General features: G+C 42.9%; 1 protein-coding gene across 1 annotated transcript; it reads left to right on the forward strand.

Moving 5' to 3' along the window:
- The first annotated feature begins 6,332 nt into the window (after positions 1-6,332).
- Positions 6,333-18,337, forward strand: APOH (apolipoprotein H). Its single transcript, XM_030296747.1, has 8 exons — positions 6,333-6,443; positions 6,838-7,014; positions 8,972-9,068; positions 10,179-10,255; positions 12,341-12,529; positions 14,523-14,702; positions 16,339-16,536; positions 18,177-18,337. The coding sequence occupies exons 1-8, from the start codon at positions 6,380-6,382 to the stop codon at positions 18,230-18,232; spliced, it is 1,038 nt and encodes a 345-aa protein (XP_030152607.1). The 5' UTR covers positions 6,333-6,379; the 3' UTR covers positions 18,233-18,337.
- Positions 18,338-18,949: the final 612 nt, after the last annotated feature.

Raw genomic sequence — 18,949 nt, forward strand, 5'->3', positions numbered from 1 at the left:
TCTTGTAATTCTCAGACACGTTCAAGTGGCTGTGCACTCAGGACTAACAGTAATTCTAATGTATTCATTGTGCACATCATCATCCGTTGTCTTTGTATTTAATTGTACACACAAGGGAAAATTTTACTCGCCAAAAAACAAAAAAGACCCTCCATCAAACCCCAAACCCACGTGACTCATAACCTGTCAGACTAAGTTGGATTTAATTGTCTCTTCATTGGCTTGTTACTATAATTTTTGCATCCTTTCCCGAAGTCTAGTAGTTGAAGAATAAGAGCTGGATGTCAATGGTTCAAAAATAATGTGTAGACATACTATGCGTATCTACTTATAGCCACTTCTCTTTATATACATACACACACACTCACACATATACATATACACACTTAAAATTGAAAAACATTCTGTCCATTACATTGTTTCTTTTTTTCCTAAGTTTACATATTTATTCTGAGAGAGAGCGCAAGTGGGGGAGGGACAGAGAGAGAATCCCAAGTAGGCTCCTTGCTGCCAGCTCAGAGCCTGATGCAGGGCTTAAACTCATGAACCGTGAGATCATGACCCGAGGCGAAATCAAGATTCAGCCACTTAACCGACTGAGCCACTCAGGCACCCCTCCACTACATTGATTTTAATGGGGTGATGCAAAAAGGTTGAGGCCTCATACAGTTTGGTTTAAGAACAACATCTCATTGGGGCACCTGGATGGCTCAGTCGGTTGAGCGTCCGACTTCGGCTCGGGTCACCATCTCGCGGTCTGCGAGTTTGAGCCCCGTGTCGGGCTCTGTGCTGACAGTGCTCTGGATTCTGTGTCTCCCACTCTGTCTGCCCCTCCCCTGCTCATTCGCTCTGTCTCTCTCAAAAATCAATTAACACTTAAAAGAAAATTAAAAAAACAACCCTACCACCCTCAAGGAAACCATGAAAAAGGCACGTATTCCTTTCTTTTCTTTTTTTTACTTATATGTTTAATAATTTTCAAATTTCAAGTAGACAGAAAATTTCCAAGAATAGAACCAAAGCCTCCAAATACTCTGTACCCCAAGACCCCATTCAACCTTCACCAAACATCCTCTCAGTCTCTTGCAGCACCAGCTTCACACATCTCCTTAGGCTCCCTCCGTCTTTCTTGCCTTTCATGGCCTTTGCCTCTTTGAAGATTACAGGGCAGTCATTCTGCATAATGTCCTTCAACTTGAGTATGTGCAATATTTTCTCATGACACAACCCAGGTCATTATGGTTTTGGCAAGAATATTGTAGAAGAGATACTCTGTTCTTTCCATCGCCATCTTCTCCGGGGGGGACGCTACGTCAACGAATGTGCCCACCATTAATGGTGGTATAATTCTGATTATTTGATTAAGATAGTGTCTGCTGAGTTCCTTCACTATAAATTCCTTTTCCCTCTCTTTGTAATAAATACGTATTTTAGGTGGAGACACTTTTAAGGCTATACGAGCATCTCATTTCTTTTTTTTTTTCAACGGTTTTTTTTTTTTTTTTTTTTTTTTTTTTTTTTTTTTGGGACAGAGAGAGACAGAGCATGAACGGGGGAGGGGCAGAGAGAGAGGGAGACACAGAATCGGAAACAGGCTCCAGGCTCCGAGCCATCAGCCCAGAGCCTGACGCGGGGCTCGAACTCCCGGACGGCGAGATCGTGACCTGGCTGAAGTCAGACGCTTAACCGACTGCGCCACCCAGGCGCCCCAGGAGCATCTCATTTCTAAACCCACTAATACCCTTGAGGTTTAACGTCCACTGATATCTCTTGCCACCGTTAAATATTTCTGTGATGATTTCCAAATTGCAATTTTCAGATTCCAGTATTCCTACCATAGTAATTAATTGGCATTCTACCATAAAGAAGAACTTTCTTATCTTCCCATATCCTTGTTAATATGTTCATTACTATCAACATGGACTCATTGATTCCTGTTTTAGTCAATAGATTATAACTTATTACTATCATTACTTATTTTGAACCTCAAATTGTCTCCTCTTTGACTATTGAGAACCTCTTCAAATGACTTCTGGGTCTTTTTAACATGTCCCTCTCATTCTCTGAGCATTATCTGAGTTTCTCTTCATCACATGATGTTCCAGATTTGTCTAACACTTTCCAGTCCTGGAATCGGCCAATTTTCCAAGGAGCCTTCGTACCCTTTCACAGATAGTTCTGTTAGAAACCAAGATCTAGGCACTAGGTATGGTCACTGCTACTGAGTATCTTGTCATTCCCAGGCTACCTTAGTGGAAAGAGGTGGGAATTATATGTACGTACAGGTATACATGCATATATACACACGGACGCACCTTTACATCTAAAATTGCTGTCTCTGTTTCTGTCTCTGCAAAACTTGTACTGATATCTCCACTTTCAGTCCAACACTACAGGGTTTGTTTTAGTTTTCTTCTTTCCCCATTGCTACTTCTCCTTACCAGCAAAAATCTTGACTCCTTAGTATATTTGCCTGCTTGCTCAATCCCTTGTATGTAGCCACTCCTGTGACAACACTGGGCTGTTATTGTCACGGGGGTCAATGTGACTGCCCCACTGGGTCTGCCCCATGACTTTTGGACAGAACTGGGAAGGAAGGACAAAGGAAGGGAGAGAGGGAGAAAAGGAGGGAGGCAGGGAGGAAGGAAGGAAGGAAGGAAGGAAGGAAGGAAGGAAGGAAGGAAAGTAGGCACTCTTTTTAAATTGAGATATAACTAAGTTACAGAGAGGGAAGGAGGCAAACTCTAAGAGACTCTTAAATACTGAGAACAAACTAAGGGTTGATGGAAGGTAGGAGACAGGGAAAAGTGGGTGATGGGCACTGAGGAGGGCACCTGTTGGGATGAGCCCTGGGTGTTGTATGGAAACCTATTTGACAATAAATAATATTTAACATAAAAAAATAAGTAAAAAAGAAATAAAAAATAAATGGAGGTATAATTAACATATAATAAAATGCACAGATCTTAAATGTTTAATGGGATGAGTTTTTAAACTTATTTCATAAATTATTATTTTTTTCTTTTTCTTTTTTTTTTTAATGTTTATTTTTGAGACAATGTGAGAGACAGAATGCAAGCAGTGGAGGGGCAGACAGAGGGAGACACAGAACCCGAAGCAGGTTCCAGGCTCCGAGCTGTCAGCACAGAGCCCGACGCGGGGCTCGAACTCATGGACCGTGAGATCATGACCTGAGCCGAAGTCGGACACTCAACCGACTGAGCCACCCAGGCGCCCCCATAAATTATTTTTTAACTGGAAGTATAGCTGACACACAATGTTAGATTAGTTGCAAGTATACAGCCTGATAACTGTATACGTTATGCTCTGCTCTCTACAACTCTCTACAGCTGCCACCTGTCACCATACAGCGCTCTGACAATACCATTGACTATGTCCCCCATGCTGTCCCTTTCATCCCCGTGTTTTATTCATCCCATGACTGGAAGCCCGTACCTCCCACTCCCCTTCACCCAATTTGTTCCCCCCCCCCCACCTTATTTGCCTCTGGCAGCCATCAATTTGTTCTCTGTATTTATGGGTCTGTTTCCACTTTTTGTCTATTTGTTTTGTTCATTTGTTGAAACATTTTTTATTTATTTTTGAGAGGCAGAGAGAGAGCACGAGCGGTGGAGGGGCAGAGAGAGAGGGAGACGCAGAATCCGAAGCAGGCTCCAGGCTCCGAGCTGTCAGCACAGAGCTGGATGTGGGGCTCGAACTCCTGAACTGCGAGATCATGACCTGAGCCAAAATCGGATGCTTAACCGACTAAGCCACCCAGGCGCCCATGTTCATTTTTCTTTTTTGAGAGAGAGAGAGAGACTTTCTTTTTGAGAGAGAGGGCACAAGTGAGCAAGGGGCAGAGAGAGAGAGAGAGAGAGAGAGAGAAGTAGGGTTTGTGCTCACGAACTGTGAGATCATGACCTGAGCCAAAGTCGGATACTTAACTGACTGAGCCACCCAGGCACCCTATGTTCGTTCATTTGTTTTAATTAAACGAACCTTGGGGCGCCTGGGTGGCTCAGTCGGTAAAGTGTCCGACTTTGGCTCAGGTCATGATCTCACAGTTCGTGGGTTCGAGCCCCGCGTCGGGCTCTGTGCTGACAGCTCAGAGCCTGGAGCCTGCTTTGGATTCTGTGTCTCCCTCTCTCTCTGCCCCTCCCCCGCTCATACTCTGTCTCTATCTCTCAAAAATAAATAAACATTAAAAAAGTGAGTCTTGATAATTGTATGTACCCTAGTAGCACTCACCTGAAAGAAAATAAAGAACATTCCTTCCCCTCCAGAAAGTCCCCTCCGGTGAGGGTGCACATCCATCAGCAAATACCGTTAAAAACCCCTCTTCTGCCACTGCTCCTCTCAATGTCTATCACCCTAGCTGCGTCTGTTGCCAAAAATGCTTTCTTCTCAGTTTCACACTTTTTAAATTTTCTCCCTGAGGCCCAGCCCATTTGGTTTCTCTCTCTCTCTTTCTCCATTTTCCTCAGGTAGAACAATTTGGCCCTGCCTTCTTCAGTTTCTCTCTTCTCCATCCATTGAGGGAATTCTCCACAACAAAGTAGCGATGTGAATGATCTAGAAAACAGGAATCCTTCCCCTTCTAAGGACTCTGTGTGTGTGTGTGTGTGTGTGTGTGTGCGCGTGCACGCGCCTGCTCGAATGTTCATGGGAAGATTTTGATTTAATAACAAAGAGGAAGGACCACCATTATTTTATATTCGTGACCCCTATACTTTTCCTCTTGTCATGGAACACGGTGTTCGTTAGAAGCATAGTTTAAGAATCACCGCCTGACAAGAATATTTCTCAAACTGATGTGTGTCGAGCAACTTTAGACCTGTGGATATAAACAAAGACCATCCAAATGAGAACCAGCAAAGGTGATTTACTCAGAGCTTGCCGTAACAAGGGAGTCCGCCATCATCATTTGTGTTCGCCAGGGACTCAAAGTCGGGGAAGTGGTCCAACTTGATAGCGTACAAAAAGGGCAAATTTCAAGTATTGCCTGATGGGAGGTTGTGGGTATGACAAGGACAACGGGGGTGGACTGACTAGAAGCTGGGCATCCTGTGTGATTGATTAAAGAACATATTTGACTTTCTCCAGTTTGTCCTAAGTTGGGCCAATTGCTATGGAGGTTGTCGTTTGGCTTCCTGGATTGGTTGCTACAGAAATTATGGGTCAGAGTTCTAGTTTTTTTTTTAATATATATATTTATTTTTTTTCGAGAGAGAAGGAGAGAGCAGGTGAGAGGCAGAGGGAAGGGGAGAGAGAGAATCCAAAGCAGGCTCCGAGCTGTCAGTGCAGAGCCCGGTGTGGGGTTGAACCCACAAACCATGAGGTCACAACCTGAGCCGAAGTCAGAGGCGCAACCTACTGAGCCACCCAGGTGCCCCAGAGTTCCATTTTTATATATCATCTGGCCATTGTCCACTTGTCTATTCAGTCCCTTAAAGCAAAGGATGCATGAGAGAACTAAGAAATCATGGCTGGTCCTCTCTGAACCCTCCAAGCAATGGCCATTCTCTCCTCCTACTCACCTTCTTTTCTTCTCTGATTCCCAACTTGTAACTTCACGTCAACTTTCCAATCCCTAAACCAGATCTAGAAATCTGCCTGGACAGAGTTGAGAAGTATTGAGAATGACACATGGTGTTGATTTGATGTGAGGAGTTTGAGGAGTTAAGGATCGCTTTCAGGTTGCACCTGGAGCTCCCAGGACGCTCTTGTTACTAACTAGGTAAAACAGGAATCTGGGAGAAATCATCACTTTGTGTGTGTGTGTGTGTGTGTGTGTGTGTGTGTGTGTGTGTGAGAGAGAGAGAGAGAGAGAGAGAGCGAAGATGCTGAACTCGGATTTTTAGGCGTTATATAGTTCTAGATGCCTCCATGAGGATGTTCCTAAGAATCACACATCTGGAAACTGAAATATCATTTTAGAGGTGTGGAGACCAAAACCAGAGATGGTCCTACGTTTCTATGTCAAGGTTGTCGGGGAAGCAGGTGTTCCAGTCTTCTGGTGCACCACCCAAGTGCACAAGATGAAGGATGGACGATGAGAAGGTTGGATTAGAGGCTGGACCATCTGGGAATCACCAGGATTCTATCGGAGGCAATAACACACCGTGTTGGGCCATTAAAATCAATGTGACAAAGACAGAAATCGTTTGCCAAAGATTTCACAACAGACTCACAGAAATGGAGGTAAATGATTAAAGAATGTAGGTCTCAGAGTTCCTTTCGAATTGTGGTATTTTACCTTCTATTTACAGAGATAAAAGTACACAGAAAAAAGGTTAATATTTAAGCACTTTTCTATTTGCAGCCCTCTTTTTAGTGGAGGAAGCCACTTTGGTGGTGCCTGTGTGAGTCATCCACAATGATTTCTCTGGTGCTCGTCTTGTTCTCGAGTTTTCTCTGCCATGTCGCCACTGCAGGCCGGAGTAAGTACTCTTTGCTTTTGCAAATATAATTAATATATCCAACCCCCTAGTACGTGACAGGGATCGATGATGTTAATTTAAATTCTCTTTCGGGTGGATGCTGGGGAGACTGGATTGATACGGATTCTTCGATATTGCCACGCTTAAAGCTCCTCCCTGAGATATTCAGGCAATTGAAGTCTCAAAGTATTGACCTGTAAAAAGGGGATAATGAGAGTACCCTTCAAAGGGCAGTTGAGGAGATGAGATGAGATATTGCCTATACGGAGTATTTGGTACCGAACTTGGCAGAGTTATTATTGACGGCATTAAGTAGTTTTTTCATTTACGGGCTAGCTGAGCTTAAAAATGCAAATGTAGATTTCTTAACTAACCGCTTTGTGCTCTATTTCAGCCTGTCCCAAACCAGATGATTTACCGTTTGCCATAGTCGTTCCAGTAAAAGCATCCTACGACCCCGGGGAGCAGATAATCTACTCTTGCCAGCCGGGCTACGTGTCCCGGGGTGGGATGAGGAGGTTTATATGTCCTCTCACGGGAATTTGGCCCATCAACACCTTGAAGTGTATACGTAAGTCAGTGCCTTCTCTCACATGCCCCCCCCCCCCCCCCCCATTGGGATTCTGGACATTTGTGGGGCTAACCTACCTCGTCATGCTCAGGGCACGGTGAGCCAGCAGAGCCAAGGAGTAGAGGGCTGTGAAGAATCAAGAGGGCTTGGGGAGTATGTCCACTGGAGGGGAAACCAAGGGCGATGGGTGCTATTTAGAGAGGAGGAGGTGAGCATAGCCCAGAACTAGAAGAGATGTAAAAAAGAGACCTGCCGGGGGTACTCGGATGGCTCAGTTGGTTGAGCGTCCGACTTCGGCTCAGGTCATGGGTTCAAGCCCCGTCTCAGGCTCCGTGCTGAGGGTGCAGAGCCTTCTTGGGATTCTCTCTCTCCCGCAGTCTCTGCCTCTCCCCTGCTCGCACACACACACACTCTCTCTCGAAATAAATAAACTTAAAAAAAAAAAAAGAGAGACGTGCTAGGATAAAGGAGAGGGAAACACTGCAGAAGTGATAAAAAAGTGCAGATACCCTGAAATTTAGACAGATGCCAAAGGGACTCATGAAAAAGCAAAACATGAGGAATCATCAGATTTTTGGACTTTGCCTCAAAATGAAGGCAGATTTAATATAATCATATCATACTTTATAGTAAATATAATTATATAAATAGAATATGATTCTATAACCATAATTTATAATAAATTGTAATATTTTATATAAATATAATATAAACATTTAAGTATAAACTTATTGCTACTGCCTGATGGAGGATGGCTGCATTTCTTTATTTCTCAGAACATGGTTCTGTGGTTTACGCCAGCATTACTTTTTACAGTCAAATATTGAGCAATCAACCCAATAGAATTTCTGGCAATTTTATGTAGAAATTAAGCAGTAAAAATAACTATATGGACCTATCTGAGCTCTGGTTATTTGGTCATGGGAACACGACCTTTGTGAAAAATCATACATTTCATACAAGTGATTTTAGTATGCTTTTTAAAATTTTAAGAACATTTTTTAAATGGTTATTTACTTTGAGAGAGAGAGAAAGAGAGAGAGAGCATGAGCAGAGGAGGGACAGAGAGAGAGGGAGAGAAGAGAATTCCAGGCAGGCTCCATGCTGTCAGCACAAGGCTGACATGGGGCTCGATCTCATAAACCGTGAGATCATGACCTGAGCCACAATCTAGAGTCAGACGCTTAACTAACTGAGCCACCCAGGTGCCCCAATTTTACTATGCTTTTTGACTGAAAAAGGACTAAATGTTATTTTTAATGGAAAACAGTTATAACATTATAGGGGAAATGTTTTATTTAAATCAGCCATAACGTAGGGGCGCCTGGGTGGCTCAGTCGGTTAAGCGGCCGACTTCGGCCCAGGTCATGATCTCGCGGTCCGTGAGTTCAAGCCCCGCGTCGGGCTCTGTGCTAACAGCTCAGAGCCTGGAGCCTGTTTCAGATTCTGTGTCTCCCTCTCTCTGACCCTCCCCCGTTCATGCTTTGTCTCTCTCTGTCTCAAAAATAAATAAACAATAAAAAAAAAATCAGCCATAACTCTGAAATAGTAACAATTTTATTTTTTTTCAAGTTACTTTCCACCTATAGTTTTGCATCACTGCAGTGAGTAGGTGCCATTTTGTATTTTTCTATTTTCGTCAGCATAGCACGAACACTGACTATCATGGCCTTTGTAATTCATATTTTGCTGGCTGCATAAGAGTTCAACTGTTGATTTCTCACAATTAGTCAAATCAGTCACCGGATGGTAAACGTTTAGCCTGTCCAATTTTTGTTATTTGAGGTGCAATGAGCCCCTTTGGGGCATTAGTTATCGTTTAACTAATTTTGCGTAATTTTCTTAGAATAGTTACCAGCAGAGTTATTGGACCAAAGAACACGAATGAGTGTATATGGTTTTGTTTTAATGAAAAATTCTATAAATTAAAATGTACTTTTCTATCTTCAATTTACAGCCAGAGTATGTCCTTTCGCTGGAATCTTAGAAAATGGAGCTGTACGCTACACAACTTTTGAATATCCCAACAGCATCAGTTTTTCTTGCAACACCGGGTAAAGACTTCTAACAGATGTGGAAGAACATTTCTGTGCCCTTAAGCTAAATATCAAGACATATTTAATTTGTAGCCTTCAGCCTGGACTTGCTGAAAACAAATCGATTTTAGTCCTGCTTTTAACTATACCGCAGTGGTGTTGGGATGGGGTAAGGGATGGAGAATATAACAGCTAGTAAAATATGAAGTCACTAGTGTATCAAACTTTCCTTCTCCTGATTAATTACTCATCTGAGGAGGTACATTGGAACGATTAAAACTGGATGATAATTCTTTATAATCTCTGAGACAAATCTTGGCATGAAGGTTTAAATAGTTTAGGATTTGGACTTGGGCTTTAGTTATGAACCTGATTTGGTTGACTGACTTGGGAGTCTCTAGAAGGTTCTTTGGAGAAGGTTGGGAGCATGATGATGTAGAACATAGTTCTGTCAATCCTCACATGATAAGTACAGGATCCCCAGCAAGAAAGCACATACGGTCAGTCGTATAGCTCATTTGCCTTATGAGCAAAGACAGTGGTGTTTGAGCAAAGACAGTGCTATGAGCACATAACAGTGTTATGAGCAAAGACAGTGACGTTGTTAATTGCATGTTGTTTGCACATTAGGGCAAAGTTTTACTTAGGGTTCTTGTTTGGGATTGTAAATTAAGAAATACTATGTGTGAAAGAGAAATGGACTCCTTTCATCTGAACACCAATTAACTGTGGGCCTGATGAAAAAGGACCTTGAAACGATTGGCTTTGAGGAGACAATGCTATATTTTCAGTGGAAATGTACTGCGTTGTTTTTACCCATTTGTGTCTGTGGACTGAATAGTTTTGGAAAATGAATAGTAGCCATAGCTCAGTTTGATTCACTTTTGGGGGTTTGGTTTCTACATGTACATCTACGGAACACTCTCACTCCTCAGTGAGTCCCCTGCAGCCCTGAGGTGGGAGATTTGATGAACCTCCAGTGAGTGCTGAGCTCCTCAGGGAAACTGCATTACAAAATGGGGAAGCCGTCAGCAGCATTAATCTGAAGCAGTGCTCAGCGGAGAAGACATTTGAGATGCCATCGATGGATCATTTTACTGCTTGATGGATTACATGTTCCTTTTGCAGGTTTTATCTGAGCGGAGCTAGTTCTGCTAAATGCACTGAGGAGGGAAGATGGAGTGTTGACCTTCCTGTCTGTGCTCGTGAGTCTGTGGGTCCCCCGTTATGGGGAGAGCGATTAGCTGGTGTGCCTGGGACTTTGCTGGCTTTAGCACTGTACCTTCCAAGCCCTGGAAATCCTTCCATCCTGGCTCCATTCGATGGCCGCTCATCCTTCTGGGGAGGGTTCATCTGGATAATCCTCTTATCTCAGAGGATGTAACAACCCCTTTGGACTGACAACGGGGGAGCGTTCTAGTCGTGAACACATTTGTATCCCCCACCTGGTAGAGGCAGGGATACCTGGGTTTACTCATTCTGTCACTATCGCGGTGGTTTGGCAAGAGCTTGGATTTGTGTGGCATTGGTCAATCAGGGACTGCCACCATTTGACTAGAAGAACTGGAAACAGTGAGATCAAACATCTTCCTCCCAGTCTGGAACCTCATTCACTCATGTATTCATTCACCCATTTATGTATTCTATAACCGTGTAGTGGGGACCCCACACGTGCCATAGCATGTTCTCAGCACTGAGGCTGCATGGCTAATGGAGACTTCGGTCTGCCCTTAGCAAGCGTGTCTAGTGATGAGGGAGAGACGGAAGCAACCTTAGCAGGGAGCTTAGACTCCATCAAAGGGCCTTGGATCATAGGAGCAGAGTGGGATTCCTTCAAAAAACACTGCTGGTTTGTTCCGGGGACATTCACCCATGCAACCAGTGTCGGCTCTGGGCGTTGCTTACATAGGGAGGGATGCTCTGATGTTCCCTAACTCGTGATTCATAGGAGTCCCATCTTTGCCCAGGGGGCCCGCGCATTCCAATAACGGTTATGGTTCTTGAACATTCCAGAGAGGTCTGTCCTAGCAAAAGCCAGTGAAAAAGTAAAGCAATTTCAAATAAATGATAGTTTAAGGAAATGTGAACTACCAAAAAAAAGTGTTTTTTAAGGATAAATTAAGTAGAGTTTTTTACTCAGTGGTAAGAATCACCACGGTTCTTTTTTTTTTTTTAATTTTTTTAAATGTCTTTATTTTTGTGACAGAGAGAGAGACAGACAGACAGACAGACAGACAGACAGAACGTGAGCGGGAGAGGGGTAGAGAGAGAGGGAGACACAGAATCCAAAGGAGGCTCCAGGCTCCGAGCTGTCAGCACAGAGCCCGACGCGAGGCTCAAACTCGTGAACTGTGAGATCATGACCTGCACCGAAATCGAATGCTTAACCGACCGAGCCACCCAGGTGCCCCAGAATCACCACGGTTCTTACAGTTTCCCTCATAAGCAGATTTATATTGATTATGTAAAGTCACTTTTTCTTCTTGGTTGCAAACACGAAGCCTACTTTAGCTGCAGCCTAATCTAAATGAGTGCTTCTCACACTTTACTGTACATGTGAATCACCTGGACATCTTGTTAAAATGCAGATTCCGATTCATGGGTCTGGGGTCAGGTCTGAGCTTCCGGAGTTCTAAGAAGTTTCCAGGCAAAGCCCATGCTGCTGGTTTACGGATCACACTTTGAGCAGCAGGGATCTAGATAATCCAAATGAAATCACATCCCCGTCTGCACTAACTTCCTGGACTTATTGAAACCCCGTCTTAGTCAGGTCAGGATGACAGCCCCTGTGTCTCCACATAAAGCCACTTATGTGAGCTCCATACATACAGAGGGCAAAAGCAGGACATATTCAGTAGGAACAAAGAAACATGAACTAGCAGTGGGACGTCGAAGTCACAAATGACTTTGTACTGAGTGCCGTCATCAGCAATTAATGCAGGATGGTCCTCTACCAATTCTGACTTCCAGAAACATCTTCCAAGGCAGCATTTGGATCAAAGACTTATGGAAACGTATGCATTGTGTTACTGTCACAGACAATATTGGCAAGACTTGGATTTACTTCATTTTTTTTTTTTTTAGTTTTTTGACTGATACAGACATCTGATTTTCAGATCATATTTTCCTTTCTGACTTCTACAATTGGTTATTTTTAACCTAGCATTTGATCAAATTTTGCATTTTCTCAAGTTAATCATTGTTTGTTTTTTCTTTTTTTCCATTCTGGAAAGAGTATCTTTAAACGACTCAGCTATTTTCATAAAAGTGATTGTTCCTTCTTTTTCCAGCTGTAACCTGCCCTCCACCAGCCATACCTAAGTTTGCAACACTTAGTGTTTATAAGCCATTGGCTGGAAACAACTCCATCTATGGAAACAAGGCCGTCTTTGAATGCTTGCCACACTATGCCATGTTTGGAAATGATACAGTTACCTGCACAGCACACGGAAATTGGACTACATTACCAGAATGCAGAGGTAGGTGCAATGACAAGACAAAATTAGCATGACAGTGTAGAATCCCATTTTTGAAAAGTATGGAAGATTCCATGATCGTTGAGTGTTTCCGGCGGCCTTTTCCAAGAAATGTTTATTGGCATCCACCATGTGGATAGGTGTTGGGGATACCAGATGAATGAAACCTGGCTTCTCACCCCAGAAGAGATATATATAATGCAATGACCTGTCTGGGGCCACCTGGGAGAGCTTCCCAGAGACATGGAGAATGAGCGGAAGGCATGCCACAGGGCTACAGGATGTGGAAAGTCAGGGAGGTGTGAAACAACAGGGTGTGTGCACGGACAACTGGATATCATGGTGAGGTTGGTCAAGAGAAGCCAGCGTTATAGTGGGGAGTCCTGGGAGACGAAGGTGAAAAACTAGGCTGTAGTCAGATCGCTACAAGCTTTTATGGTGTCCCTAAATTTAAGAATCACGAGAATATTCGATTTAAAAAATTGTCAAAATTCTTCCCCTTTTAAATTGACCTATCATTGCTATCTTTGAATTTGTCGACTGCAAACCAAGTAAACAAATTGTAGAGTTTATCATGCCCACCAGGAATTATACTAAGGACTGCTACTTTCTCCTATGGTAGATATTATAGATATCTCTCGAATGATTCAAAACATAAGTGCTTTTTACCATGGGGAACTACTACTAATAATACCTAGCACCTTTTGTGGGACTTAAATCCTGGGCCACATACTGGTCTCATGTTGTACATGTGTCACCTCATTTAATTCTCCCAAGTCCTAAGCACTAGGTTCTTTTTTTCTTCTTCAACCTTTCACCTAGATGTATCAACTGTCAGCATGTTGTGACTTTCTCTGTCTCCCTCTCTCTTTCCATAGACAGATGCTTTTTCTTCCTGAACCATCTGAAAATAAAGTGACACATCTTGACATAAATACTTACCCATAATACTTCAGCACGAATGTCCTGAGAACAAGAACATTGTCACTGTTGACAAGACATTTACCGTGTGTTCCGTTATTACCAATAATAACTTGGGCTATTATAATAATATAAACAACACCATTTATGTCATATGCAAATTTCCCCCAACTGACCGGGAAGTGTTTTTTATCCATGTGTTTTGTTTTACGTGGGATCTCGCCAAGCATCACACGTGCGGTTTAGTCTCCTTCGGCTAAGAATGATCACTTGCCTTTTTAGTTGTCTTTCCTAGACATTTTTCAAGAGTACGGGCTAGTTGCCTTGTAGAATGTTCCATAATCTGAATCTGGTTGATTAGATTCAAGTTAAATGGTTTTGTTAAGATTCTTTGATAATCCTCGACTTAGTCAATTACGACATTGGGGGTCGTAAACCGGCACTTTCCATCTTTTCTTCTATTTTTAATTAGCTTGCGTTCTTCTATAGACAAGGGCTTTTCTTTTCTTCCTTGGGCTGTTTTTGTTTGTTTGTTTGAAGTATTATTATAGACTCAAGGATTCAAGTGCCAGGAAGCAGCACCATGTTTTTTTCTTCACATTTCATGCTGGCTTCGCGTATAGACTGAAGACATTCATAAGAATTAGATTTAACATTTGAAATCCAATAATGGTGTGCTAGTATGCGTGGAGGGAGTCTTTGTGTTTTAATTTCATGGTTTGTTGATTAAAAGAGACGGACTCTTTTTTTTTTTTTTTTTCTTTTTTCAAACCCACCCTCTTAGACTGCATGGAGACGAAGTATGGAATAAATAATACCCTGTGATTGTATGAGATCCCAAAGAACTTGGTAGCTCACTGATTTACTTTCAAAGCATTGTTGCTTCTTTTTTTTAATATCTAGGGGCTTGTGAGCTTAAGATAAGAGGGACAGAATTAAGCACATAGAAATTCTATTGCAGCTACAGGAGCACCCAGTGACTCAATGGGGGTAATGGAGACCGGAATGTAACTATTTCATAACCGACAGTCTACTATTTATCATACTAATATGTTTTATTGAATACACTTTTTAGAAGTAAAATGCCCATTCCCATCAAGACCAGACAATGGGTTTGTGAACTACCCTGCAAAACAAACGCTTTATTACAAGGATAAAGCCACCTATGGTTGCCATGATACATATGTCTTGGATGGCCCACAAGAAGTAGAATGTAACAAATCTGGAAACTGGTCCGCTCAGCCAAGTTGTAAAGGTATGAGATACGGGTGTGGTCTTCGCACATCTTGAATTTATCCAGTGGATTGCCCTCACTTGCCATTTTTTTGTTCCAGTCATTTTCTACTTGTTGCTCAGACTTCCTTCACGGTTATTGGTATGTGAAGGACTTTAGGACTCACATGGGCACGGGGGAGCTTCGTGCTTAGCAAGCTTGTTTGAGATGAGACTGTGGGAGATAAACAGATCCTTTGCAAGCACTGATCCCATGGTGGAGGATTGTGTGGGTTTCCTGCACGCGTCCTTTTCTGCTTTGTTCGAGTGCAGATTCTGCTCGTCGTTGCAAAAACCAACCACACATTAAAAGCTAGTTCAAGGAAATGAGGGTTTATCATAAATGAGCAACAGGCAATCACGTGGACATTGAAGGTGAGGAAATGGAATACAACTGGTCCTCCTGAGGATTGAAAATCAGGCCCCATTGCTACTCTTTCCATATCTCAGTGGCCCTGTGGTCTCTCTCATCTCCATGTGTCCCTGCTTGGTCACCTCAAACCTGGCTGACTCTGGTGGACGTCTCAACCAAAGACTTATCACTAACGGGCGTCTTTTCCTGGAAACGCTGGTTCCTTTTGAACTAGGTGTCTGTCCTTGATCCTGTGTCACGCGTATGCAAAGGACAACCCGGCACTATATTTCTGCTCAGGTTGCTGCGGGGCTGGGCAGCTTGAGCAGAAAAGGAAGTTAGGCACAGCAGGAAAAATGATGTATAATTAGTGTCTTAGGTTGGAGTCCCCTCGAAGCAGAGCCTGAGACAGGGATTCAAGTGTAGATGATTTATTCGGTGAGTGTCTCAGGAGAGAGTGAGGCTGGTGGAATAGGGCAGGGCACTGCTTCTCAAACTTCACTGTGCCCCAGAATCACCGGGGGGCTTGTTTAAACACAGAGTTTCTGATTCAGTAGATATGGAATCACCTGAGAATTTGCATTTTTGCCAAGTTCCCAAGGGCTGCTGTTGCAGATCCAGAGACGACGTTTTGAACAAACATGTAGTCTCAGCTGGAGTCTAGTTTCAGTTGCATGCTCTTGGGAGCTGCTGGACCATGAATTCTACCCCAGAGTTGATCCCACCAAAAAGCATCGGGACCTGCTTTCTCTATTCCTCTTATCAGTCGTCATTGGCTAGAGGCTGTTCCCTCGGTGTGGGGACTGATTTGCTCCCAGGAGAGGTGGCTCCCTTAAGGCTGAGGGCAATTTTTCAGAGAAAGGAGCATCTGTGAGCTGTTATCAGCCAACTCTCACAGTGGCTGATGGATGGTGGCACTGCCTCAATGAATGGGATCTAAGTGGGACAGTGGAGGTTTATATGAAATGGCAGTATCTGGTGGAAGTCCTTTTTCACCGGAGCTAAAATCTGATGCGTCTGTGTTGACCTTCTTGGGTGGCCGCTGCGGGGGGAGCAAAGGCCATCTTGGAAGCCGTAATTAACGGTTCTGTTAATAAACAACTGCTACCAGCAATGACACTGACACACTCACTAGGAACATTCTTGGAGTCTTCTTGTCTTGAGCAACTTGTCTCCGTTGTACTAGTCTGTTGGTTCAAAGGCTGCATTGTCCCCAGAAGGACTAACTGAACTCCTAAGTCTTGATTACAGATATTCTCTCTTTCAGCTTCTTGTAAATTATCTGTTAAAAAAGCTACTGTGCTATACCAAGGAGAGAGAGTAAAGCTTCAAGAGAAATTTAAGGATGGAATGCTACATGGTGAAAAGGTTTCTTTCTTCTGCAAAAATAAGGAAAAGAAATGTAGCTATACAGAGGATGCTCAGTGTATAGATGGTACCATTGAAATCCCCAAATGCTTCAAGGGTAAGTTTTACACTGGTACTTTTAGCTAGGATTCCACTTGACCCTCACCATAATAAGTACTTGTATTACATAATGGTTGTAAGAAGCCATGTCAGTTTGGCCACTGGATTTTTAAATTTTTTTTTTCAACGTTTATTTATTTTTGGGACAGAGAGAGACAGAGCATGAACGGGGGAGGGGCAGAGAGAGAGGGAGACACAGAATCGGAAACAGGCTCCAGGCTCCGAGCCATCAGCCCAGAGCCCGACGCGGGGCTCGAGCTCACGGACCGCGAGATCGTGACCTGGCTGAAGTCGGACGCTTAACCGACTGCGCCACCCAGGCGCCCCTACCACTGGATTTTTAAAAAGAGAGTACGGGCAGGAGGAAAGAGCAGGACAAAGCGATAAAACGATCCTTTCCTCCGCTTGTGTTAACATTCTCCTTTCCAATTCTTTCCCTTACAATTCAGGGTTGCGGTTTTAGTCAATGAATGTTGAGGTGAATTATGCAATCTTGTATAATTCCAGATTAAGCTCGAATCATAACAGTAATAACATTGAATGAAATATTGAATACTAACAATATTTACCACCTCTTGTTCCCCGATTACAGAGAACTCACCCCAGGTACAAAGTAACTCATGGTAATGGTAATTGGTATATAGATCTTCTAACATTTTTTTTTTTTCCCTTTCGTCAGCAATTCCCAGAGTTTGAAAAGTATCCAGTAGAGCAAAGTATTCATTAGAGCAAAAATATTTTAAGGAAGATGGGATTATCTTTGTGTGAGATAAAGAAGCGTATAATGAGCAGGTTTTAGAACGGCCAGCCTTTACAGTTTTCAGGGTTAGCGTTTAAATATCTCTGTCACTGTGAAGGAAGAGGCCAGAGGCTGAAGCTATTATTGGCTCCAAATTTAGAAGTGCTCCAAGAATGTTGACAGCCCTATATTGGGCAGGGAAGTTAGAGAAGAGAGGGGTTTGAGAAGTGACCAGCTAGAGACGGAGAAGGGAAGGATAACTAGTAAACCAAATCCACTTCGGAGGTTTGATTATCAGAGATATCCATGCCGTGGAGTAAGCTCTCCAACAGTGACAGTTATTCTAATCACAAATAGTCAGAAATGCACTGGATAAATTGTTGTTTTTCGAAATATAGCCGAGCCCTGGTGAGATGTGAAATACTGAAATTGACAAAGGACATTAAGCCTAGTGCAAATCAGTACACAAAATATTACAAGAGGATAATTAAAAAAAAAAAAAAAACCAACAAAACACCAAACAGAGCTTTGTTGATGTGTTTCTTCGGGCTATTGTCTCTTACAGTGTTCAGACAGATGCCGTGCTGTTAGTGCATGGGAGAATAAATAAAAGGCTGATACAATGTTGTTTTTTTTCTTTTAATCTTGACTGTCAGAGTTACGCAGAACCTTTTATTTTCTCTCTTGGATATGCGTGCCTTATCATCTCCGTGATGTTTTCTGCCATCACTTCAACCTTTAACATAAATGGTTTTATTCACAAAAACATAAATGGCTTTATTCATATAATTAAATTTTTTCCACACGTTTGTGCAACGTATTTGATTTGGCTTAGCTACTTGCCAAATTTAAGAAATGATTGTTCCTCTTAGAATCTTTGTCTTTTCCTTCCCAAACAGAACATAGCTCTCTGGCTTTCTGGAAAACCGATGCATCCGATGTGAAGCCGTGCTAAACGGGTTTACAGAGTCAAAATGAAATGCCACGCTTGTATCGGTGTTTGTCCAAGGAACATAACGGAAGTGGGAAAATAAAGTGACTGAACTTATTGCCTCTGTCACTGCGGCATGGTGGCTGACTTCACTTATGTTAGCTGGGTCAAAAACACAAATACGCGGAACACGGCTAAGAAAGGGAAAGTGTACCCGATTATCCAGAAACTCCATTCCCCTCTCCCTCACTGTACTCTCAAATGCTCTCACCTAAGGCAACTGCAGTATTTTGCCTAGAATGCTCCAGAGAACCGTCACATGAGCCCTCGGCTCTGCCTGGCGGTCTTAGCGCATTTTTCTAGTTTGTTCACTCCCTTCCTCTCCAACATGGCTACGTCTCTTCCAAACCCTCCTCAAACCACCTTCTCTCCCCTCTCTCTCCTGATATTCTTGCTCCTATGTCACCAAGAAAATAGAAGACCTTAGAAAAAAATCTTCCCATGACCAAATCTGTCAACTTAGCCAGGACCTGTACCAGGTTCCTTGCCCTCCATCTTGTTGCCATGGATAAACTCTTGAGTTCCCATCTAAGGGCAAACCTTATTCACTGGACCTCATGCTCCTTCTCCTACTGAAGGACTTTGCCCCTGCCCTGAGCAATATTACATTTTAATTTTTTTTCCATTCTGTTGGACCATTTCTATTAGTATATAAATGCACAGTGATATGACCCATTACAA

This window comes from Lynx canadensis, chromosome E1 (assembly GCF_007474595.2).
Source record: "Lynx canadensis isolate LIC74 chromosome E1, mLynCan4.pri.v2, whole genome shotgun sequence".
Lineage (NCBI taxonomy): Eukaryota > Metazoa > Chordata > Mammalia > Carnivora > Felidae > Lynx > Lynx canadensis.